Raw genomic sequence first — 26,972 nt, forward strand, 5'->3', positions numbered from 1 at the left:
CTGTGACCTCTGGCCTGCAGCTCCAGGGGATCTCTTCGTTGTCTGTCATCGTCCAGAAGAAATGAAGTCACGTGACGAAATTGCACGAGGCCACGTGTTGTTTCGGCGCAAAAACCAAATCGGTTTTCATGCGTAAATTGAACGTAAATTAAATTTGTTTCAGTAATTGAATCATTAAAGTATGGACCCTAAATTTCAAACTAAATATTAAATAGGTACAAAAAAATAAATTATGTATGTATGTTGAAATATAAAGATCTCATCTTCACCCAAAAACATATTTGATATTCACTGGTAAGACAAATATTATTCTAATGCAGCTATACTAATGTCAACATAGCCACATTATATTAGTACTGATAAGTAGGTATGTTATCAAGGTTTATTATAGTAATATTTACAAAGCCTAAGCTGAATCACTTCATACAACGATGGTTGGGTTTAATTTTCTTTCATGCTCGGTCTTTAGTGTAAGACAGTTCAGCACGCCCTCTTGTGGATTTAAATAATCCCTTCTCTCCTTTCAGAGCCTGAGATTTATTGCTGATGTCGTGGTGAAGAGAGAGCTCAGTCAAAAAGCAAAGCTCTTGATTTACTGATCGATCTACCTACATTCATCTGTGGTCATGACCTTTGGGTCATGTCTGCAATAACAAGGTCACGGATACGAGCGGGCAAAGTGAGTTTTCCCTCTAGGGTGTCTGGGCTCTCCCTTAGAGATAGGGTGAGAAGCTCAGTCATCCAGAAGGGACTCAGAGTAGAGCTGCTGCTCCTTCACGTCGAGAGGAGCCAGTTGAGGTGGCTCGGGCATCTGGTCAGGATGCCTCCTGGACGCCTCTCTGGTGAGGAGTTCTGGACACGTCCCATCGGAAAGAGGCCCCGGGGAAGACCCAGGACACGCTGGAGGGACTATGTTTTTCGGCTGGCCTGGGAACGTCCCGCCCGACTCTGGATAAACAGAAGATGGATGGATGGTTGGATGGATAAATGCACATAAATACACTCACATGCGTGATACACATAGCACAACAGAATACAGACAGTAATGTTAGCTATCTAACATTTCAAGAAACGTGCTCTTTCTCACGCCCCCCCCCCCCCCCCCCCCCACACACACACACCCCTACGCCCACACACACATGCACATAATGGACATTGACATCGTTCCAACATTGCTATTGTATAATTGCTGTTGTCATTTCATTTTAAAAATCTTCTACAAATTGTCACGAATGTTCTACAAATTGTTCTAAAAATGTGAAAAATGAAAAGATTTCAAACATGAAAGAATTTTTGTGTGGAATAAACCATAGTAGAAAGTATTATGCAAAACAGTCTTTTGAATCAAAATGACAAAAGTAGCATAAAAACACATTGATTCCAACACGAGTCAAAAAAGACCCACTCATGGAAGACTGTATAGTCAGTCACTCGTGCATCAGAGGTTTAATCACATATTGGCAAATAAAAAACTTTCAAATAAATTTTAAAAAAAGCAATTACACAAGAACAGTACAAATTCAAAGAAAACTTTTATTGAAAGGTTACGGTACCTGATTTAAGTTGATCGGTTTTTGTAAAACAGTGAACTTAATAATCAACAGTTTGCATTTTGATATTAACAGGCCAAACTGAGGCAGATGCTCAGTAAAAGCTTTTAACATTCACATGCCATCTTTGGTTTAATTAAAAATAATAATAAGATATTTACAAAGCATTTACAGCAAACAGTGCAATTTGAGTGTCGATCACCTCCAGACCATCTTGTGCTTTAGTATACAGCAGAAACCGTTTTCTCTCGTATTAAAGTGCGTTCTTGATCAGTAGTTATGTGCATAGATAAGACGCAGACGTTACACAGATGGTTGTCGATTCATTTTAGACTAAGGCAGTGCTCTTCACTGTTAGTCAGCAGAACAATACATCATCTTCTGTATGCATTAGTAATACAATGTGTAAATTGATATCTAGCCACTGATGATGCTAGAAGGCAGATTTTTTTGATTTTTTGTCAGATTTCTGCCTGTTAGATAATAGTTCAGCTGAAAATATAAACGTGAAAAAAGTAAGAATGTTATTGGTCGGATCACTTAAACCTATGATGATTTCTTTTGGATTTATATATAAACACATTTTTAAATAAAAGCTTTTATCTGTATTAGAGATGAAACTCCTCGTCTATAAAACGCTTGGGCTCAAAGCAAATAGGTGTAGTTTACGCCATTAGATTAGTTACAGTTTAAAAACAAAAATAACAGCAAGTTTGATTCTGCGTAGTTTGAATTAACTCTTGTGTCGGTGTGCATCAGCCCGAATGGGAAGTTGCATATTCCATACTGCAAAGGGAGAGCAACAAGACAAGTTTAGCAAAGTTGGGCTTTCTTCGAGAAATTGGCTCAACAAAGTCTAAAACCTTCACAGTCGATGCTACAACGGTGGGAATGATCTTGGTTTAATGTCGTTTTTCCTGTTTAGGGTCTGTGTTTGTGCATTTACGCCTTCTTCAACAGGACATGGATCACTGAGTGAACGTTGCACTAATGTAAAGTATAAATGTCACCATTGTAAGACAACCGAGAGCACTACGGCACAAGTTTGAGTAAATGTCTGCCGTCATTGTAAACTCGAGACGATAATAATTTCACTTCACCCTGTAGCTGACAAATCACTTCAATGACCAAATTAGAAGAATAGTTTTTAATAAATATTCTCTAACAAACAAAGTTAAAATTAAGGAAATTAGTTTAACATTAGCAGTTGAGTGAAGTTTGCAGCTTCTTGGTGGAACTTGAAGACCCATAAAAGCATTAAAAAAAAAAAAACCCATTATTAGAAAATTTCAAATAAAACTCCAACCTGCTCAGGAAAAGAGATTCAACTAGAATCTTCTTTTTTCTGATGTCAGAATTCTTTGGTTTTCAGCCTCACACAGTTAAATTCAGTGTCCCAGACAATATTTACAGATTATTGTGTTTTTTTTTCCTTTAAGGCTGGGGTGAAAAAAATAAATAATAATAAAACAAAAGAACTAGGAAGGCTGCATCCACTTTTGTTGAGGAGTAGAGAATGTAGACGACGCAGGCACAGAAGGAGTCCCTGAGGCTGAACGATAAGACAAGCTCAATCTTTTCCTGTTATTATACTGGTGGTGTCTAAGTCATCAAGGGTCCTCTCATAGCGAACTGTCGAGGAGAAGTAGGACCGTTTCTTCTTGTAGATGACAAAGCCGATGGCTAGGAGGAGAGCGAGGAGGACTATGATGAAGAGTCCCAGTGCAACAGGGGAGCCTGAAGACTCTGATGGGCAAAACGGGTAAAAACATCAGTTTTTCTTCCTATTTATACATCAAACTTATTCCACTTGAACCTTCCACTGTTGGTTCCACTTCTCGAGCGCTAGCATACTCACTTGCTTGAGTTTTGCAGACCACACGGCTCTTGGTGGATTCACAGTCGACCAGCTTCCAGTCGCCGACGTCTCCTGCCATCATGACAACACAGTTGGGGTTCGACTGTTTCCCTGACGACGAGGGCTCAGACTTCAAGTTCGTGTAGGACAGGGTCGAGCCGTCCTGCCAGGACACAGGTTTACCTGGGAGGAAGTTAGAGATGAAGATGAGTTCGACCTCAGTCCGTTACATGATCACTGCTAACTTAGACCCACTATTGGTTTCCTTACTTGACCTTGTATCTTCATAAAAATCAAGATTTTCTACTTTCTTTCTAAGAGGTTGTTCACTGTTATTCTTCAGGATTTTGTTCTTGCACAGTGCTGCTTGCATTGTGGTACCAATCACAAGGACATTAGTTAGTTATTAGTTGTATTATTGATCATATAGATTAATAACTTTAATATTTAAGGATCATTGTCCACAGTGAAATGACTGAACTAAAGAAAATGACAGTTTTCCTGTAATGCTCTTCTATTACTGCAGCTGCATTAAATCTCAATGTTGAGTTGAGTTAAATGCTTCTTCCTGGAACTGATTGGCTGTTCCAGATCAGTCGTGGTGTATTTCTGCAGATAGCAGTATGGCCACTGCGAGGAGCCAGAGAAGCTTGACCTAAAATGTGAAGTCATGTGGTTTAAAAGGCAATTTCTACCATTTTCTGCTTCACACCGTTAGCTAAGATCAGTAAGAAATGACCATATGTTCAAGTTTATTGTCAGCATGTATTGAAACTAATTTTGCTCCGACTAGACACCATGAAAATAAACTGAAATAAGATAAACCTTCTGTATTCAGGAAGGGGAAGACAAGGTCTCATTTTACAACAATGCCAAGTAATTTGCTTAGTTCAGTTTTGGGTCTGAAATATTTAGGGAGGGACTTTTGACAACACTTAGCAACAACAACTGAATTCATGCTGTGCATCCTGCAACTGATATCTATCTCATACTTCCGTTGATTTCTGCTGTTTAATTTGACCAAATCTCTAATCTTCTATTTTCGAAGCCCATTTGTCTTTTTATGTTTGAAAATAAGTTCTTACTCAAAGCTTAGTGTAATATTTAGCTATGGCAAAGATATTCAGGTTTTACGTAGCTGCAGCTGCAATAATGTTTTTTGTAAACTCTGTAAATCTAGCAAAATTTCACAATTATGACAATTCCTTACCTTATCTAAAATTAGTTGGATATTTTATAGTCTCCACCTTTAATCTAAAAATCAGGCTTTACCTGCAGAGTCTAATTTGACGTCGAGCCAAACTCGACTGGTGATGAGAGGGTCGTCAGTGAGGTGCTTGTTCAAGAAGTCGTTCTCCTGTTTGGTTTTGATTGTCAGTAGCTGAGCATCTGTTGACAGGGGGGAAAAATAGCTGCTGGATTTCAAGTAGTTCACATGCAAATCAAGAAACCTGATGTACATTTTAATTGTCTGATTGTATTAATGCTAAACCTGAAACACAGGCAGTTTTATTCAAACCAGGAAAAAAAAGAGCCATTAGTTATATATACATTAATCTGGTTATATTTGAATTAATAAGACCCAGCTCACCCAGCTGCTGACATATTGTCTTGGCCTGGTCCATGAAGTAAACACCGTAGTTATAGAAGCTCCCGTCGAATAAATAACAGTGATCCTGATGCTGAACCCATCTAGACGTCCCGTTGCCCTGAGGGCAGTTGTTGTTCTCCGGGGCGTTTTGCAGCTTAGCTCCTGTTTCACAGCAACAACATGAGCAACAATTGATATCAGTCCGTCACATAAACAATCGCAGGAAAGCGTGCTGCTTTCAAACATTTGCATAGCTTTGAATGCTTCTTTTTAGCAATTACTGGGTTTTTTTGTTGTTGTTTTTTTACAGAATTGAGCAGTCAACACAAATCCCTTTTCCTACGATAGTGGGGGAACAGGCTCGACTTGTCATCTCACTTTGGGAGGACGTGGTGGTGTTGGTGGTGTAGCAGATGGCGCCCTCTTGCAAGGTATCGCAGAGGGTTTTCACCCACTCTCCAGCAGGGTTCATGTGAACACAACTGGGCTCGCTTGAGCTGAAGTCCGTCAGCGATTCTATGATGTTGTAATTGTACTTAAATTTCGTCCCATCTGACCACTCGAAGGCTGAGTCACTGACCTGTCCAAAGAAGTCAGAAGAGGTATGAGTTAAGAAGAGGCAGAAGCTCTTGTAAGATGGTGTTAATGTGCTGCTCGGGCTATGTTTAACTCGTCTCCATAAAACTCTTACATCCTGGTTTGACAGGCCAATCCAGAGCGGGAAGCCATCCGTCTTGGCGATGAGCTGCAGGTGCTCGTTGTGTTTTCCGTCATGAATACTTGCCAGGTGACCGCCACGCTGACTGCACTCTTCTAGCGCCTGAGACCAATTTAACCGTTTGGTGACAACCTCATAAGAGAGGGTCTCGTAGGCCTTCAGGTTCTTGAGCGAATGCTTGTACTCCTTTTTGGACTCTGCAATGGAATAAAAACGTAGCATCAAATACAGTCAGCAAACTGACTAATTATTCTGTATTACAAGGCAAAGCGCAGGACACTGACCATTATCCAACTTGCAGACAACAATTGACTTTTGTCTGAAAGCCTCAAAGGTGTCTTTGTCTTTTAAGAGAATCCAGGTTCCCTCAGAGGTGAGACCAGCCATGAAAGTACCGTTTAAACTGGGTCGGCCTTTCAACCAGTTGGAATACTGCACACTCGTACCATCGTACCACATGGTCTGGTTATCTAGAGCAGAAATACATTTCCCTCAACCCACACATAGGGACGTATGGTGCTTTTAGAAGATATTTGCCCACTTACAGATCTCTTGTTTTTGATTTGTGGTCACACTTAGTTTTTAATCAAATAATTTTTATAACAATTTTAAAGATAACCAGAGAGGATGTAAGAAAAAAATATATATATATATATATTTCTAAAGACAACTTTATATATTAGCATAAAAAAGCTATCTAAAGCACAGTAGATCTGGCACAGTGGGGAAAAGTTCACCCCTAAAACTAATGACTGGTAAGGAACAAGACAGTATATGTTGTTTATTTAAGCAGCCATGTTATAGGTACCGTTTGGAAAAAAGCATTTGTGATATGTATTTGGGGAAAAAAACTTTCTGTGTAAATATCATGCAATAACATGGACAGGTATTACATAACATGGTGTGGTCTATAGCACAAGTGCAGACTTGTGCTATAGACCACATTGGTCTATACTATGTGGTATAGACCACATTGGTCTATACCTGTGGTGTATAGACCAATGTGGCTATTTGCACAATTCTCTTTTTCTTCAAAGACAGTGGGTGTGGCTTATACACAGGTAAGCCACACCCAATAGTCCAGAAATTATGGAAGTCCAGTCTTTTTTAACCATTCAGATGTGGACTTACTGGTGAGATTTGAGTCTATATGCTCTGGATTATCATGCTCCATAATCCCAGTAACTTTGAGATTAATGTTATGAAGCTGTAGCTATTCTAGTTTTTGATGGATAGCATAATTCATGGTCCTATCAGGGCATCATGTGCTGCTTTTTAAGATTATTTAGCCCACTTTCTGTCATTAGACAGGTTCAATTCAAATGATTACTTGACCCTGCAGGTCTGTCCGTAATCAGGCCAGTATTTACTCCGTTCATACTAAACCCCCTGAAACATTCAAGTGTAAAAGAACAGCAAAAATCTGTAATGGGGCAAATACTTTTTCAAGGCACTGTAAACCTCCACAAACACCAGATAAAAGACCTACCGCTATTTCTGAACATTCCCAGCCAAACAAAGTGGACTAAGCTTTCGTAGGATTTGAGCTTCTCTGCGATGAACTTGTTCTCCTCCTCATTCCTGATGGTTAGGATGGAGGCGTTTGGATCTGAAACGCAGGCGATCAAAACCACCCATTACCGAAACATTCCTGTCCAAACATCAGGACGATAACAAGCGAGGTCCAACTCTTACAAAGTTCTTGGCAGGTGTCCGCCACTTTATTCTTTTTGAAAGCATCCCATCTGGTTGGGACGAGTTGAAAGGTGTAACAGTTGCTCATCCAGGGAATCCAGTTTGGTCCTTTTATGTTATGAGGGCATTTAGTGGCAGCGTGCTCCGGCGAGGGAATGACTTCATCTAGAAGAAATAAGTGCACTTTTGTATTTAAAGAATTTAAAAGTGAATCTGTATGCAGCACATTGCAGCTTTTATGCTCTTTTATCCCTTTGAGAACATGCCTGGGAACAACTGTACCCAACAAGCAACCAAAACGTCACATCGATGGTATTTCTGTTGTCTACGTTTGAGAGCTGCACTCACTGTGCGGTTTGTAGCAGATGGCGCCTCCAAGCTGATCCTCACATTCCGCGGCTTTCCAGAAGCCGTCTGTGTCCAGGTACACACACCCTCCGGTGGTGGGCTCCGAAGACCATCGACTGAACACGGTGTGACTGTGGTCGGTCCACCGGTAGTGCTGCCCACTCTGAACACAAGGAGACATCTCACAAAACAAGAAGGGTAGGTATGGGGTATTTAAATAAATTGCGGGGTGCTTACATCTTCGCTGAAAAGGCCGATCCACATGGCGGTTCCAACGCGGTTCACGTTCACACCGAGGACGGACTGTACGTAGGCGTTGGGAATGCTCGCTGGATACATACTTTTATTTTTGCAGTACTCCAAAGCCTCAAACCAGGTAAGATTTTTGGAAACCAGTAGGAAAGAGTAGTCTTTGACATTCAAATGCTTTTCTGTGATAATGGCCTTCTCCTCGGTTTTATCTGCAATGAAGGATAAAAAGAGAAGCGGTGAAAGGGATAAAAGTAAAACACTAACATGTAAACACATCCCAAACATTTTTGTTACATAATGTTTGGGATATTTTTAAACACAAAATAATGTAAATATTTTAGAAAATAAAAGATGAGAGAGCAATATTTCTGTCAGTTTTGTTACATAGATGTGGCAGCTAAAACGTTGATGCCAGAGCGTGTGCTTGATCTCTTTCATTTGCTACAGTATTTTTTCTTAAGCCTGTTAATACAATTTAATATTCTGCACTTCAACGAGACAACACCTTCAATTTAAGCAGATCATTAGAAAACTTTACCTGCATAGTATTGGCAAATGCCCAGATTTTGACTCTGGGTGCAAGGAGCGTAGTCCCAGGTTCCAAGCATGTCAGAGTGGTTGTTATTGATCAGGAACGCACAAATGGCTGAACCCTCCGGATCTAAAGTCTAATGATAAACAAAACCAATCAGAAGAGACAATGCGACTCTTTGAAAATAGAAAAATAAATCTTAATACACAAACTGTAAGTAACGAGGCGATATGTGGCGCTTACCCTGATTCCCATAGACTTGTGCATGCCGAGAAGCAGAGGGTGAAAATTATAGTAGTTCACTGGGGTTTGATCGACCCATTGGAAGTTGTTCTGCACGATTTTCATACCGATCCATACTCTTTCCATATGTACCACACTTAGTAACAGAGTGTTGATGAAGTCTAGAATGCGCAGAAAATAAATGATGTAGTCTGGAAACAATGCTAGTGTTTAAACATCCTAATCTAAAACATTGGTTTGACTTCCGCTCATTGACAGCATCGTCAAAAGCCTCTTTCATGCGACGGTTTAACACCGCCTGATAGGAATAGCACGGCTAAGATAAAACCCTTTATTGCAGCCACTGCATTTTGTGAGGAAAAGCTTTTATTCTGCTGAAAAGACAAAAGCAACTTCAACATCAGGACAAAAAATATTTTTAAACCCAAAGCAAAAAAAAATAAAAATTAAAGACAGGTAACGCGTTAGGCTAAGAAAAAGAGTTGGATTAAGCTCATGTGCATCAATTATCATGAAGGATGATTGTCGACTAAAATTTAATGGTAATGAAAATCCTAAATGTAAATAAATAATAGAAGAATGAAAGACATGTCAAGCAATGTCCTTACCTTGTTCCACCTGATCTGATATGGTGACCAGGGTTCCCCTCAAAGATTTGCACTCTTCATTGGCCTGTTTGAACGCTATAGAGGTCTTGTTCAACAGTGTGTAGCACTGAGAAAACAACACAAACACTGTAACCACTGAAGCTCAGAGCTGATCTGTGATCCTCCTGTATCATCCCAAATCTTGTGCTGTATGAAAATGTCTTGAAATTGTAAAACCTCTTGAGTAAATTCAGTGGCTAGAAATTAATCCAATATGCAGATTAATCCAATTAATCCAATATTTGGACCAACAAAGAAACCTAAGGAGGTGCAGTGTCAAATTTGAGAAATATTATATGCATCTGTCCTCAACAGAGGATTCAGCTTTCTGTTCATTTTTTATCTTTCGCTAATGCTCTCTTACGTGACAAAAAAAAGAGTTTAAAGGAATGATGACAATAAAAGGACCCACTTCATACCTTGTTCCTGAAAGAGACTGAGCGGCCTCCACAAGGATATCTGTCAGGTTGGGGTTTCGCAGGGTTTTTCTCCACCGGTGTGACGTTGAGCTTTTCACACACAAACGGATTTTTCTGCTGGCAACTTAGATAATGGCCTGCAAGGTAAATGGAAAGGAACGGAAACAAGAGATATTTGAAAAGGCTAGCATTATAAATCAGGTGGTTCTGTTTCAGTGGCGTCCCCAGAAAAGGTTCTTAAGCTTTTTAAAATAAAAACTTTCAACCTGCTTTCGACAAACCTTTACAGCAAAATCAATGCCATTTACTCCCACTTCCACGTTTTTAGATGCTCCATTTAAAGGCAACATAAACTGAACTCACTGAACAGTGCCCAGTGCAAGAAAATGACATTACTACTTGTCTCTTTAAATATTTTTATCTATAGAAATATAGATGTAATATAATCTCTTTCTCACTTCAAATGAGTGATAAATTTCAACAACAGTTTCTATTTTATCATTTCAAACAGCAAAGCCTGCTAAAGGTCGACTTACAGGAAGGAGTAAATATAACAATAAAAGCGAAGTCACATGACACTTCCCTTTGCTTGACCTTTGAACATGAACAGCAATGACGTCTCTACGTAAAAAAAATAAAAATAAAGAGAGTAGCATGTCCTCACACTAGTAGTTTAGTTTAACTTGTTAATTCTTCTATTCTTCCCATTGAGTGGAACATTAACAGAGTTTTCAATTACCTGGAAAATAATTTTTAGGAGTGATGTGCGTGCATCGGCCCAAAAACTGAGAGCGGTAAAAGTGCATCTTGGTGTACCTGGAACACATGCGAGTTCAGTCAGTGCTGCCATCACCTTGTGAATTTTTTTAATGCAGCTATATTTAGAAGGGGAAAAAAAGCATCAACATTAGACCTGTGTGAGACTGTTTTCACTTACATAGAGGGGAACAGCTGGTCAGGGCGTGTCATATCGATCCACCAGTTTTGATCTGGTGGTCCACCCAGCTGTTAACGGTTTCAAAACAAAGTAATTACTATTAATTTCAGTTCATACGCATCATACTAAGTTATATTATGAAACATCAACTAGAGTGCTGTGCATTTTCATGAATCTACTGAATTGGGATTTCTTTTGGTTAGTCTTCAGTTAATACATTCCAGTTTCTTGTTAAATCATTGTATGTGTATCTGAGGTGCTGTTTCACTGCATCTAGCTAGATTCTCACGACTAAATGCTTGTTTCCCACGACCCCGCAGAGAGGGGAAATAATTGCGTTGGACTGCGAGGATTTTCAAATAGGCTAAAAGTCCCCCATAGGAATGAAAACAATAATGAAGGGAAAAAGAAGCACAATAATATGTTTATCCTTTTTCCCTCCCCATTTCATTCGGAACTATAATCTTGTTTTACTTTTATGAACCGTGGTTGCAGGGTCTCAACAGTTTTTTAAGTAACTAACAGATAAATTAATCTTCAATCTTTCAAACAACACACTGTCTAGGCTGAGTTTTACATCTTTTATGCCAAACTGCTTTGAGAGGAGGTGAATTATTATTTTCTTTTTAAAGATGATCATAAGCATACTGTAAGTTGCTGTTTCATGACCTTCCCCTGTTGAAAAACCTCCCTATAGACCTTATGAAAGTGTATTGATCCACTGAAAGACTTTTCAACCTGACGTTTAGTTGAATTTAAGTTTTTATTTGTAATAATTGAATTTTGCTCAATTTTAGGACAACATTTGCTGGTAATGTTATTATTATAACATTACCTTGGTTTATAATTGCATTTCATTTGCTACACTTGTGTTGGTTATTACTTTTACATCTCATTATTCAATGGAAATTATATTTATTAACTTTACGTTGGCTCCGTATTTCAATATCAAAGCATCATCTGATGTAAAATAAATATTTTAACACTTAAACTTACCTTTTCCAGTTGTTGCTGGATCGTTGCAGCTGCAGTTATGCTTGTTGGAAAAGCCAGTTTGCTGCCATTTGCACTGCAATATAGAGTAGCTTCATCAAAGCTTAGTTTGGGCTCTTTTACGAACCAAAACTCAGCTCCGTCTATGAAGACAGAGGTCTCATGGTGCCCATCTGAAAAACACAGCAATACATCGAAGTGTCATCTACAGCTGAAGATGGGAAAAGGATGAATCAAAGAAATTATTGATATATTAATGAATGGATGGATTTTAAAAAATAAAACCGTAGTTTAATTACCAGGCTTGTACCACTCTGGAGTCTTTGGTTCAATTCCTGTTAAAGCATGGACAAATATAAATTCAGAAGCACAAAACAAACACGACTTCACTTATTTATTTTCTTAACAATGACTTCCTAAGTCACACAGTATCCTCCCTTTTGGTTAGATTTACAAAAAGCCAAGGGGAACTTGTGGCCTGTGCTTAATGCAGACAGTCCACAGCTGGGTCGAATGAACGCACTCACCGCGGGGAATCTGGCAGACCCACTCCAGCTGAGCGTCACAGTGGAATGGCGTGGCAAAGAACGGTGGGATGTTTATGTCATAAAGGTAAAGCAGCAGGTGTGTGAAGGTTCTCTTCATTGACTACAGGGCACACATTTGGAAAAACCATAAGAGGTCTAATAAATACACAAGAGATTTTAAATGAATTGTTCAAAGGTTATAAAATTTATAAATTAACTGCAATTCACTATTTAATAAACAAGTATAACTTTCTTTACTACACAAAAAAAATCTAAATTTGGCACAAGAATGTAAAGCAAACTTAAGCAACACAAATCCAGCGAACCTTGAAAGCCGTGCAGTCTCTGTTGTAGGCATCGTCCTCGTGGAACTCGTGGTGTAAAACATCGAAGGACACCTGTGGCAAAAACCATTGATTAAGCACTCAAAATAAATACTCTCTTCAAACAATAAGATTGTGTAACACTGCTTTACGTAATTCACTAAATAAACGCAAGAACTTTTAGTGACATGGTTGGGGTGAACTTTCAGAAAGAAAGCTTTTAACACACACTGAACATGGGACATGGTGGGGTTTTCCCTTCAATTTTTAATACAGGGACTTACAGGGCGGCCATCGCTCCACTGCCAGGATTGATCGGTTGGATTTCTTCTGTTCAGGCCTACCCAGAAGTACCGATCGTCGCTGCAACGAGACAAAGAGTCTTTATTCACACTAATTAATTAAGAAATGAGCGAAGACAAACATATGAGTAAAATCCTCTAAAGTTGGACAGATTTTTGAAAGAATGTTTTTGTTTTCTTCTTTAAATTGCCAGACTGACTCCTCTGACTTCAATGTTAATAAGCCATTTTGTCCAATTAACTGTCACTTCTTGGATGTTTTCTCTTGCTCAGATCATTCTCTGAAAAGTCACAGAATGGTCTGAAAAGTTAAGACCCTTCCCCCCAACCTCCCAGTATTAATCTCTAGTGTGACGTCTGTATTACGGAAGAAGATATACCTAATTGAATTCCTCATAATGCGGTGCAGAAATGCCATCTCTTTTATGTTTGTGAAACTGGGCAGGTTGGCTCCCAGAGCCTGACAGAACCTCCTGGCTTCCTCCCAGGAGCGTTTCCTGCTGAGCCGCTCCTCATGAAACACCTGGCAGGGAGAAAGATCAGCTCATCAAAGCCAACCAATATAAGAGGTTAAGCAGAAAAAGGTAATAAAAAGTGAATTTAGCACAAAAGAGACACGTGGTGTAACAACGCCGAAAGGCATAGGGATGATCTTTGATCTTTAAGAATTGAACATTTTCTATTTTCCAGAAATAAACAATAAAAATCAATAGTTGAAGTATTATTTAATGCAACCATAAAAACACTGCATTATCACATAGAAGTTAAAAAAGCTACATTGTACACAGTAGCGCCTGCAGCTGTACGCACTGTGCGTACCATGAGATTTTCCTTTAAGTAAACACAGGAAAAAATAGTTTTTGGAATTTTTTTCATTATCTAACCCCCTTTACTATTAACACATTTGTGGAGAAACATCTTGTACATAGCCCATATCTGTGCGAGTATATGGGAATGGACACATGCACGTAATAAAGCCTAAATGTTATTGGTCAGTTTACTGTTGTTTATTTGGCAGCTTGGCGCTTTTTCTGTAAGCAAAAAATGAATGAGTGGAGTTTTAACCCTCCCGTAGCTCTAAGAGTGGTCGAGCTTTTTGCCGTGTGCACGGTTCTGGTAGACCGACGGTTCATGAGCATTTTTTGTGGTTTCATGAACTAAAGAGCTGACAGGTCACCCGGTTGGCCGACCATGACATCTGCCACACTCTTCTTGAGCGTCGCGCTAAGACTGTGGGAGAATTAAGTAGTTCAGTCTATTCAAAACGTTTTCCAAAGGAGTAGAAATGAGGCCAACATTGTTGCTTCACCTTCTTCCCTGGGAGTCTCAGAAACATCACCTGAACCTGGGAATCTCCATCCTCCTTTCTTGGATCAGACACGCAGGCTTTGCTTTCATGTCTTTATTATTTAACATAATTTGTAGAAAAGAAAAAAAAGGTCAGCTGTTGTAGTGGGCCATGCGAATTACGCGTGTCTGGCCTGCATTTGTGTGGTTTAGGTTTGTGTTGGTTTTGTGCGACATGTTGGAGATGTGGTTGTGCTCTTGCAGGTCAGGTGCAATGATAGTTTTGTGCGTGTCCTCCTATAATATCCTGTAGGCGCCCTTGACTGTACGTACCTTGTAGCAATATTTGCTGTCTGTTTCAGTCATCCATCCATCGGCACAGGTCGCATTAGGATCCGGTACTGGTTCTGGTGGCGGAGGTGGTTGGAGGTCTGTTCTACAGATTGTGCCGGCTTTGAAAAGGGTGCAGTTCTTTATTTCCCACCTGCCCAGCGGCTTTGCTGTCGAAATCACAGCACAACCTCCGTCCCTATCTGAAGTACATAGGTACAGAAAAAATATGGCCATATGATTATGCATAAGAAAACCAGTGTAGTTTCCTAAATAAAGGAGCCATAAGCTTGACGCTCTCCGTCTTTCCCATTCGGTCCAAAACGACAACCAAAAAAAAAAGGACTGGATCCTCTTAATGTAGTTGAATGGTTTACTTCAGAAATAATAATAAAAACGGTACAAAGGTTACCTTTCCACAAAAAATAAAGAGAAACGACAATTTAAAAGGAAAGAGAGTGAGGCCAAAAAACTGTGTGGCTCCACTCCAACTGCCCAACTGACTCTGGTTAGCCACACCCTAAAATCCTTAATTCCAATTAGATATGCAAATTTTCAAGACATTAGTGTATCCAAATATAGTAAATTACTATGCAATAGATCCAACTAGTTATCATTTTTATCCAAATAAACAAATTATAATAAGAAATATGAACATAACTTATCCTAAAGTCTGAATGAACAAAAACTGAATTTAGGCTTCTACAACCAGTATATCTGAACACCAAGACAAAAAGAACTCCAAAGCTCTGCATAATCTGGTATTACACAAGAGTCTAAATTACCACAGTGTGAGTGGAGCAATGGGCTCACTAACCTGGTTGAAACCAGCCCCAGTTAGTATATGTGACCACGCCCGAGGAGTCACCCTGGCTCATCCACTGATACTCTCCAGTGTTCTTGATGTCCTGCAGACCTATCCAGAAATACTGAGGGTCTTTGCTGATGTGTTCTGCAAGCAGGCGGTTGATGAAGGCCTGCTCAAACCTAAAAAAAAAAAGAAATTTGAACGACTCGGCCCCTACCTCAACCTAATAAGACACAGCTCACCATGCAGAAGCAAAGAAAAGGATTTAAACTGTTGTGCATTTGGGTGCAGGCATGATAAAACATGTGCCCTCTTTCAATACTAAGAGACAACACAACAGGACTTGGGTAGAAAGTAATCTAAAAGTAAACAGGTTATGAGAAATTGTTAAATGTAAACTTCAGTGAACATCAGCGGGGCAAATCCCACTATGTTATGTAACCAACTCCATGTAGTTAAACCTAAAACTCTGTAAAAGCAAGATTTTGTCAGAGTCTATGTTCTGGTGCACGTTAGCCTGCTAAACATAGATTGCTACAGTTCTAGTAAATTTGCACAGGAATAACACGAAAGAACATTGTGTCAGTTTTGAAACTGACACAATGAACTAAAAACTTTTGTAACAAACTTCTCAGGGGGAAATCTCCCACCCAGTCCAAATAAATATAAAACTCAAGAGCCACATCACAGCCCAAAGGCAGTTTGTTTTTGCATGCTTAATTATAAAGTTCCAAACTGTACATTAAGAAAATATTTTGTCAAATTGTATCGGAGCAGAAAATAGGAAATCTGGAATAATATGCTTTCTGCCTCATTTGTCCGTCAGTGTGTGTGTAATACAAGAGTAAAAGGGTCAATAATCACCCTTGAAAGGTGATTATTTTGGGCTTCAATTAGAGTCACAAGATCTGGGATCTCATTCAGTCTAACATAAACTCATCTGTAGAGTAAAGGAAGGATTTCTCATTTAATTGTGGAAGAATCTCTCTGAGAGCTGTGAATAAAAATGTTGGCAAACCTCGACAACATTTTTACCTCAGAGATCCAGAAAGTACCACATAAACTAATGATGATTTTAAAAAAAAAAAGATTTTTCTGTTCTAGGACTTACTTAAGATGATTGCAGTTTTATTGATGATTACCAGACCCTACCTGTTTCTGATAGTGACGTTGCAGTGGTCTTTGAAGGGCACTTGTTCAGTCCTCATTAGATAGCAGGAGCTGCCATGCCTCCTCCACCCCTGGGTAATTAAAAACAGTAAGACTCAGATTATACTCAAATTACATGCAAACAGGGACAGTGACCCACATCCAGTTCTATGCAATATCTATAGAATTTATATATTTAAAAAGTGAATTTTGGTTGCATCCTGAATATACATATATATATATATAGATATTAATTTGCTGACCAGAACCTAACAAAATTAACTAGCTACCAGTCTTGTATAATATACTGCAACAATCATTTTTACAAACTCTGATCAATACTTACATCTTCATAACGGCATCCAGCTTGTACTGACGACTCATTGAAGACTCCTTTTATCTGACACATGAAAGACATCTTCGTTGAGCAGTCCCCAACCCGCCAACCATGAGACTGGAAAATTAAAATTAGTAATTAGGATTTATTTAAAATATATATATATATCTACATATATATACTGTATATATATAAATATAAAATGGTGAAGAAAAACACACAAACCTCCCGAGAGTAGAAGACACAGGTGGGATCCTGAGCGTTCTGGACAGGCTGGTTTTGGTCCCAGTAGGTGAAACTGACAGGCTTCTTGTCAGTCCACATGAAGATGGTGGGTTTTAACCCATAACCCTTGAGACCAATCCAGGCACCAGCAAAATTCCCATCTGCATGACACGGGGAAACTTAGAGAAAACTCAATGAAAGACTTTAAATTAGCCTAAAATGGACAAAAGTACAATAACGGGTCTTTATTTCAAAAGAGATCTTGGATTTCAATCCCTGCAATATCAAATAGTTTGTTGAAATGTTTGGTCCCTATAAAAAATATTTAAGTAATTAAAATAGGAGATTTAAAAACACAATGACTTTTTTGAAGTAGATTGCTTGGCTACTATCCATCACCTCCCTTTGGAAAGTCCCACACACTTCAAAAATGCCTAATCATCTCTTTGGAAATATTTTTTCTTTTCTTCCACATAAACCTGCGTGTTCTTTTGCTAACCAGCCTGCTTGTTTAGTGACTTTTCTTTTTTTTGCCACTTGAGAAAATAACCCAAGTGTGCTTGGATGGGTTTGGCATTGATATCTGCTAACTTTGACACCTGGTACTACTCTTCTATTTTCAGTAAACTATGAGCTGCATGTAGCACAATCCTAGAGATCAACTCCTCCACCTGCAGTAAAGACCTTTTCTTTGCACAAGTCTGTAGCCTTTTGTCTGCATACATGCTGTGACCAGCAGCTCTATTTGGCTTCCAAAATGAAACAGGTGTGTTCAGTACCTTAAAATAAATAAACTACTGGTTTCAATCATTGTTGAGGCACAGCTTCAAACCAGAGCTTCAGGTTTCTGTAGCCAAACTCCCAACGTTCATTTTATGAGTCATAAATTCATTCAATAAAAAGAAACAAGCTGTGCAACTGACTTGTCAAATTCTTTTGCTCAAAAATAAATCTGAAGTAATACAAAAACTCTTTAATCATATGTTATAGATAATCCCCTACTGCTATTTTCTGAATTTTTCACAGCAAGAGAAAAGAAGAGAATTAGTTCAGGAAAACTGAACATCACAGGGTTTACCTGTCGGAAAATACGTGCTGATCATCTCGATGTTGTCAATAGAGTGGAAGCTAGCTAGTTGCGCTCCTCCTTCTGTGTTGTTGCAGTATTCTTGGGCATCTACAAAGTTCCTCTGTTCGTTGATGTCGTTAATTAACTTGTAACACCAGCCGTTCCATGGCACCCAGCCCTCTGAACACACCGTTTCTTTATTTACTAGAGGATCTGGGGAGATACAGAAGAGCAGAAAGAAAGGTACGAGAGGACATTACAAAATTTAGGAGTTACGGGGTTTTATTAACTGTGAAAAGCTATGATGGATAAACGCACTCTAAATAGGGTGAGGTTTTTAGCATTATTTGTTAGTAAGATTCCCTTAAAAACTAGCTGGTAATATAAATCTTCATGAGAACTGGTGCATGGAATAAGGAAAGTATCTTAAATGATGGTGTGCTCCACAGCACCGGACTTTTAAATAACAAACAAACAAAATCATCCTGGTGCAGTTATGTGACAGTTTCACTCAGAGGAGAAAAACAGGTGGCATGCCATGAAGTGCACACTTCCTTTAACCGACCTGCGGCTGTCGTGTCAGAGGCGTTCACCCTCTTCTTGCAGATGTACGGCAGCCGTTTGTTGCATGACTCAGACTCAAAGTTCTTTCCAGAATTTAAGACGCCGCAGTCTGACTCAATAAGGAACGAGGTGAATGGCATTCCTGTCAATAGTAAACACTGTTTTAGAAAAACTATTGTAAAAAAGTACATCCTAAAACACACAACGCAAGTAAACATTGTACACCAACAGTGGGAAATAGACAGTACGCAAATAGCAACACGCACAGCTGTAACTCACACACACAGCATTGGATCACATAACGTGATCAAACTTTGGAGAAATATGAAATAGCACATTTGCTACAACAACAATCCACTACTGTACTTGCTGGTCATGACCCTGAGACACTATAAATTATTTTAACCATCGAGCGTCCATAACAAGGAAAGACAAATTGCTTAAATATAAAATGAAAAATACAATTGCTGGCAGCCTTGGAAGAGCCACCCATTCAGTGCTACTAATGGGTTATTCGGAAACACTAACAATCTCAGTGGCACACTGTGTCCAATAACAAGGCACACGCAGCTCCTTTGTAACACTGGTTATATTGTTTCACTGACTGCTGCTAATGTTTGTAGAACAGTAGACCACAACAGGATGGGGTTCTCTGTGTGGATTAGAGCAGCCTGCACGATGCAGGCTGCTGCCAAATGCAGCAGGCTCCGGATCTGAGTTTTGATTTCCTCACACTTTTAGACTTGATCATTTTGCAGGTACGTTGATTTATCTTTGCATCCATCAGTCAAAAACAGAAAACAGAAAAAAAAGGAAAGAAATGAAAACTCCTGACCTGCTTCCCAGCGCAAGACATAAAGAGGGGATCCGTCTGACCACTGCCATCCCTGGGAGCTGTCTAATTGGTGAAGGCCGATCCACATCCTCTCAGGCATTTCACGAAGACCGCCCAAAACTGCACAGTTGCAACATCACAGCAGTCAAGAGAAGCAAGCATAAATGTTCTCATTCAGAAAATGAATGAGAACATTCATTTCTCATGAATGAAATGGGAATTGGCATTTTAAAGACACAGTGGACATTAAAATGCCATAACCATTCATTCACTGAGGTCATTATGACCAGATTAATATAAAAATGTAAAATCCTTATGTTACCAGTGCAGTATAATGTATATACTGCATTATATACAGTACATACTGTATATAATACTGTAAAATCATACTGTAAAATCTTTAACAAGCCCTGTTGTTAGAAAACAGGTGCTTAGGGAAACACCTAACAGCTTTAGGTGTTTTACTTCTTCAGAGATGATTAATTTACTTTGAAATCTCCTGTCAGTGCCAAAACCTGCTTCAGCCAAAGTCCAGTTGATGATTACGTAACACAGTTGTGTTACGTAATCACAACTGTGTTAATCATTGCGGCGAGATGTTATCTCGCCGCAAACATAAAAAGGAGATGGGAAGTACAAAAGGAGGAAGTACATGAAAGGATTCCTATTGGAACGGGCACATATGCAGCAACAGCATGCTGTGTCTCAAACAAAAGTAAACTGTAATAGAAACATGGTAACGATCTGCCCACTGGCCTCATTTCCTAGTGAAGCTCAGGTGATTAGGCATGGAGTCAAAAAAGTGAAATGATCTGAGTCATTAGTACTCAATTTAACTTTTTTCTGCTTGCACAAACACAAAAACTTTGAAAACCGGCTGATTAATTACTGACAAATTCGTCTGTGATTTTCAGGTGGGTAGCGAGGTGAAGGTACTTTTACAGAAAAAGTTGGTCTTACAGGCTATTGAGTTGAGATCGGACTCCGACAGACTGAGAAGATCGGCTCCCTGACTGCGACATGAATGCAAAGCTTCATGCCAGGTCACCGCGGCGCCGGAAACAAACTCATAGCAGGGTCCCGCAGGCGGTCCGGAGAACAGGGTCTGGCAGCCCACCTCTGCAAAGTCACGGACACAGAGTCGTTGAAAGTGCAGAAACAGAGCTCAGTCGAATCTGGATTGTGTCTTAGAAAGAAGAAAAAAACTGCTACGCAAATAAAAGTGCACATTAATCCAATTAGCCGACAAAACACATATATTTTACAACTACATAGAAAAGTAAAAACATGACGTTTTAATTTTAAAAAATGTGAACTTACCAGGTAATAGACAGTTCCCCCACTTCTGCTCATAGTCAAAGTCTGAGGATGTGGCACACCAGGACAGTCTGGGGACTTGTGCATCAGGAATACATCCGTGATGCCAGGTGTTGTTGACTTTGAAGGGGAACTGGCATGGGGCTCCTGCAGAGTTCCCTCTGGTGGTGTGAACAACTGCCGAGACACAAGAGACAAAGTCACAGCTGCATTACAAGCTCCTGCTAACCATGGCAAGTAAATGGATTGTGTCACATGGGTGGCTGTGAAACTGAATCACGCTGAAAGTTGAAAAACGAATTTGGTCCGACATATGCAGATTGAAACCGGAACAAAAGTCAAAGGCCTTGTGAAGATGTTGGTAAGATGGTGTCAGTATTCAGTGAAGCACGTCCAGAACCGAGTGCGACGGCCATTGGTCCGAACGGACGACAACCTCAATCATACAGCCAGAGTGGTCACATAGTGGTGACCAGGTTTTTGTTCACTCTGTAAAAAGACAGTAATCCTTCTGTCTGTAAACCTCTAATTCTGAAGACATTGATAAGTATTTTTTTTATCTTTCTCTCAGTATTGTGGCACTTAGCAAATAGAAATATTTTTGGTCATGATAGCTGACCAAAACCAACAGAGGTTTGGCTTATTTCACTTGAATCCATTCGCAGGTTTCCATCTTTCCAATCGAGAGAAGATGTAACATGAAACGCTGCAGCACGAAGGCCGGCACGAGGCTGCAAGGAAACACAATCTGGTGGAGCAGTGATTCTCACACTGGGGGTGCTGTGGAGACTGCTTGGTGGGTGGTGGTGTTGTAGTGGGTGGGGTTTTGGTTTGGCAGCTGGAATTTAATGCTAGAAAGACCATCATATTTTATAAATATAATAATAATAAAAAAATAAAAATAATAAAACACTGAGCTTATCAAAAGGAACAATTTAGCTTTAACTGATTTTACACACAGTACAGTTATTTAAATACTCCTCAATACGTACACTGCATTGGCTATATTTTAATTATTTTCTCTCAAAATAAAAAGATCAAATTAGGTTATCAAAAACCACAGACTGCCACTTAATATGTCATTTTTCGCATCCATTCTACAAGTTTAGAGTTTTAATTTTGAAGAATTTCGAAGAATCACACAGACACACACTGCTCCTCATTCTGCTACCTGGCTCTTCTACTGTGAACGAGCTCAGGATGACGAAGCATATGCAAGTGCGGGAAGGAGAAGTCGCCTCACTCTAAGTGCTTCCTCTCGTACAGAAACGTCCACTCTGGTTGGTCAGTTCACTCAGAAATTTGAGGCACAAGCTCATTATTTGATTTGTGCGAGCTAAAAAAAAAAAAAAAAAAAAGACACAAGCTGCACAATGCACGTTTTCACTTGCACTGGGATTTAGGAAAGGAAAACTGCTAATCTGTCATCTTTAGGTTTGCACAAAAAGCTATTTATATACTCATTATTCATAATATTTTGACAACTCGTCTAAGACTCACTAGGTTGCTCCATTGTGGAAAAAAGAAATCAACGCATTGGGAGATGTTTCATGGGAACATTTAGCCTCTTTAGGTCTACTGGAGGTTTATTTTCACTAATCTGAAACATTTCAAACAGTCAGGGTATTGTGTTTGATCCTGTTCATGATCTGAACTCAGAGTTCCAGCTGCTTCCTTCAGCGAGGAGATATTGTCTGCTCAGACGCAAAACCGGCCTATCAGAACCCATCAGTTTGGTGTTTTTGGGTAGCTTACGTTGACCTCTGAGGCTTTTTATCAACATTTCACAATCGTTCTTCACCAATTTTACTCTAAGCCACTGCTGCTTCATTAAGGCTAACTGTGTGCCTCTGTGAGGGGAGTTTTGTTGTCGTGCCTGTGAAATGTGTGGGAGGATTTGGTTTGGAAGCAAATGACATTAAAACCCATTTTAATGTCAGCTTGTAGGTTTTTAAGCAAAACCTTGCATTGTGACTCACGTTAGCGGTAAACGGTTATACTCTCAAGGCTGGTCAGAGCATAATGTCCGATTGTATTTATTAGTACAGATGTTGCAAAACTTTCTTTGAGATCCCTGTGGGGTCAAACTGTACCAATACGAGTCAGATTATTCCTAACAATGCTTCATAAACATACCCCTCTTATTTTTCTAGATAATTTTAACTTTATGCCACAGTTTCTTTGAACATTTAATAGTTGTTACATGAGTCAACACCTTAAAGAGCTGAAAAGCTTTTTTTTTTTTTTTTTTTTTTTTTATTGACTGGAAATCCCCCAAAGGATTGAACTTCCTTCCATTAGAATGTGACGTAACACGCAGTCCCACAAAAAGCATCTAAGCCAGATAAACAAGACAGGTTTGTTTTAAAATGTGTCACAACCTGTTTTTCTCAAAACAATACCTGGAGAGGTATTTTTGCAGGCACAGTACAGAGATCTGAGCAAATGCACTGCAAGGTCACTTCAAGAAGTTAATGCATTCACCAAGTTTAACTTGCTGCACTCTACAAAATTAATTTACCAATGTTTTTTTTCCCTCTCCCATTCCCTCAGATAACTTCCTGAAGCATCAAGCACATGGGCGCCCGACAAACTTCTTGTCTTACGCATTAGAAATGGGAGGCAACACTTACCACGATAAGGCCTCTGGCAGATGTTTTCTTGGGTTCCTCCTCTAACCCAGGCGTCTTTAGAGTCCCGCCTGGACCCAACTTTATCTTTGGTGACTGTCAGGCCCATCTGGTAAACTGTGTACACCACTCCGTCGAGGCAGCGCCACGTCAAAGGAACGGTGGAGCCACAGTCAACCAGGGTAAGCATCTTCGAGCTAACGTTCAGCGCCAAGCAGAGAGACGACGCCACGTGGAAGAGCCTTTCGCCTGAACCCCACTTCCACAGCTGGGATCTGACGGTGGAGTTGCAGGCGGTGATTCTAAAGTCTCTTGAGAGTCCCGTTTCCACACATTTACCTGTGGTGGAATGCTGGATGGTGAAAGCATCTTCATCTGAGGATGAGAAAGGGGGAAAAAAATAGTCTTTTGTTCTTATTCAGAGACCACAGGTGCGGATATTTGGATATTTTTTTGCCTCCACAACGCAGAGAAAAAACCCCCAAAAAAACACTGAGCTAAGACTTCCACTCACTCTGCCTGCAGCTGATGCTAAGTTAGTTATCGTTAAGCTCGATGTAGGCACTTTTCAGTGTTGTCTGGTGTTAGTTTAACTTGCTACCAATAGGTTTGATATATTGGACCTGCAGTAGGAAGTTGAGTGAAGCTATCATACAACTTTAGTTCATCTAACTGTTGTGGCAGAGCAGGTAACTGCAAAAGTTAACCAGTTAGACTGAAGCCCTGCTATAGCCTAACTTGCTAATATGCTGCCACAATCAATTTCATTTCTATGGTTACAGCATTTTAAAATGGTCTCTCACAGGTTCCTCCTGTTCTCAAAGCAAGTGGTCAATGGTGGCAGTTCTTAATCATTTCACTCTTAGTAACATGATGTCAAATTACAGATTAGATACAAGATGCACAACCAAAGCAACAAAACGCTTATGTGTCCTGAGAATTGACAAGTCAAGTCAGCTGCATCAAACAATAATCAGCATGGTAAAGAACGAACCAGAATGCGATTTCCAAATAAGCCATCCTTTGTAAACAAAACAGCAAAGTCTGTCAGGGCTGCATAATCTGGCTCTGTGTAGCAGCAAACACAGCATGGAAGACACTGCACAATAACATACAAATAAAAATATTGATTGCCCTAAATCCTAATGTATTTAAATCAAATTGATTTAAAGAACAAGAGAAAAATGTGGTAAGTATCGAGAGCTAACTTTTTTGGGGCTAAAACCAAGACGAACTTGATCTCCTCAGATTAATGTTCAGTGTAAACTCTGCTAATATGTCAGTAATGAATATTAAAAAAAAAGAAAAGTGTGAACCAGAGAGGGGAAATGCAAACTGCTGCTGCATATCCAAATGTGTGTGAGGTAACGTGTGAAAAACGCTCTAAGGTACCAGAAATTTGGCCTACTGGGAGACTTTCTGCACTGATAAGAGAGATAAAGTGTACACTACACTAAAGTGTTTGAAAAACAAAAACAAATAAACAAAGTCAGCAATTACAATGACCTGTTTTACAGAGACTCCAGACGCTGCTGGCAAAAATGTTAGCTTTTGGAGGCATAAAAAAATGTGACAATATCAAGAATGTTGAACTTTATAATTAATCAGATTCACTGGAAACAATTTTTAACTAATGAGACTTAATGATGAAATCAAACCCAAAGGTTCGTTGAATTAAACTTGTTAGAAGTCACAAATGGCAGGCAAAGGCTTTACATGTTTCACTGTGGTTTGGATTACCATGGATGAGTATACGTTTGAAACTTAGAATAAATTATATCACTGGGTTCCATGGGACAAAACCTGAAGAGAAGCTTCAGAAAATTGCAAAGGTTGCTCTAGTAATTTGTTCAAAGTTTTTGAGATTCCCCCATGTTAAGGAGTGCGTCACTCAGCATGTCGAAGCATCAGAATCAATATGAAAGTGAAAGGTAAAATTAGGTTTTGTTTGCACTTAAAGCAAAAAACTTGATGAAATTATATGAAATAAAGATTATATATATATATATATATATATATATATATATATATATATATAGGGACAGAGTATTAAGGTAAAATGTGTTTTTTTTTTTTTCCTCAAACATGTATATGGGAAACAGTTTAAATCTACAATTCACCCAAGCTGGCTTTCCAGAAATAGAAAGTGTCATATTACAACTGCAAGGGTGTTTTGTGTCAGTGAGTGATTTGTGTCATTTCACCTCTAAACTGTAAGCAGTATAACAAAAACTGAGCAGGTGCAAGGAAGAGTTTATTAGACCTGGATTTTAATGAAGGATCCCAAACAAACATGAACAGAAGCTTACTTGTTGCAGTCAGACAGGTTTGTGCCAATTGCTGGCCTCGTTTCTAAAAGTTATTACCCAGCCGAGCTGATTGTGAAACGGGCTGACCGGAGCTGTAAATGCAGATGGCGCAGAGCCGAAAGCAAAGTTGTCGCAGATTGCTTACCGTGGCTTTGGACGCTCTCCGGTGAACAAGTTCCCCAGCTGACAGATGTCTCCAGCATCAACAAACAAAGGCAAAGTGTCGCTGCGGAGAATTTCAGCATACTTGTGGCAGTCTGTGGTTTTTAAGGCTTCATAAAGGATGTCTTCTATTTCTCCCTCCTGAATAAAGAGCAGCGAAACTGTCCCTGTCGATAAACGAACTTCTAAACAGAAAGTGAGCGGATAACCCAGCAGTCAGCGCAGTCCCAGCTGTCACATCAGCGCCTCCCAAAGACCTGCCCGAGCCCGTCAAGCTGGCGTCAATTTCCGGACTGAGCGTAAAAACGACCACAACAAGCGTCGGGGAAAATTAAGCTTGCAAATTAAAAAAAAAAATAAAAAATATTCGGAATAAATTAGCTGCATTTAAGCATAACCGTAGCTTAAAGTTGAGAAAGCAACATCAGAGGAAAAACAACAACAACAAAAAAAAGGGCGTAAAGAATTACGTCCATTTTAAATAATTAATTAAACATATCCTTGCAATGCAATACCAATAAATATCTGTAGAACGCAGATTTACTTTCCAGAAAAACAACAAACTTTTCAGATTTTCAAAACAAAAACAAGACGTCTGCTGTTCAAATGTTAATCTTGAGAGACAAATGTCAAAAGTAATTAGAATTAAAAATAAACAAATACAAGAAAAAATGTGGTTCAAACAGCGATGAGGTTAAAAAAAAAATCAAACCAAAACAAAACAAAACAAAACTACCAGGTCCAACTATCATACAATCGGTAGACATTTTAATCCAGTAAAAATTAAAGATATTTTCTTTCTTCACCTTGGTCATTATTGCTACGGCTCCATAAGTTCACAAAACTTATGAAATGTATAAATGCCATCTGACACTTTCCACTGGTGTATTTGCGCTTGATAATTTATTTACTTTACTCTTTTCTTTTTGCTGATGCAATTGAACGTGTACAAAACGTTTCTGTCTGTACTTATCTATTTTTTTCCTTTATAGTTTGTTTTTCAATGAATACCTAA

General features: G+C 39.3%; 1 protein-coding gene across 1 annotated transcript; it reads right to left on the reverse strand.

The window, feature by feature from the left end:
- Positions 1–1,513: 1,513 nt before the first annotated feature.
- Positions 1,514–26,220, reverse strand: LOC102225265 (lymphocyte antigen 75-like). The gene is made up of 35 exons (XM_014469035.2): positions 25,941–26,220; positions 23,490–23,861; positions 20,860–21,033; positions 20,500–20,658; positions 19,540–19,659; positions 18,706–18,846; positions 18,150–18,353; positions 17,072–17,232; positions 16,856–16,963; positions 16,513–16,601; positions 15,370–15,539; positions 14,556–14,755; positions 13,316–13,458; positions 12,918–12,996; positions 12,637–12,708; positions 12,311–12,431; positions 12,083–12,118; positions 11,787–11,956; positions 10,791–10,858; positions 10,593–10,669; positions 9,854–9,990; positions 9,396–9,501; positions 8,788–8,948; positions 8,551–8,680; positions 7,998–8,221; positions 7,761–7,923; positions 7,413–7,577; positions 7,207–7,326; positions 6,002–6,187; positions 5,691–5,914; positions 5,378–5,579; positions 5,000–5,161; positions 4,681–4,797; positions 3,409–3,591; positions 1,514–3,296 (listed from the first exon to the last, which is right to left on the reverse strand). The coding sequence occupies exons 1-35, from the start codon at positions 26,038–26,040 to the stop codon at positions 3,121–3,123; spliced, it is 5,220 nt and encodes a 1,739-aa protein (XP_014324521.1). The 5' UTR covers positions 26,041–26,220; the 3' UTR covers positions 1,514–3,120.
- Positions 26,221–26,972: the final 752 nt, after the last annotated feature.

This window comes from Xiphophorus maculatus, chromosome 4, assembly GCF_002775205.1.
Source record: "Xiphophorus maculatus strain JP 163 A chromosome 4, X_maculatus-5.0-male, whole genome shotgun sequence".
Taxonomy (NCBI): domain Eukaryota; kingdom Metazoa; phylum Chordata; class Actinopteri; order Cyprinodontiformes; family Poeciliidae; genus Xiphophorus; species Xiphophorus maculatus.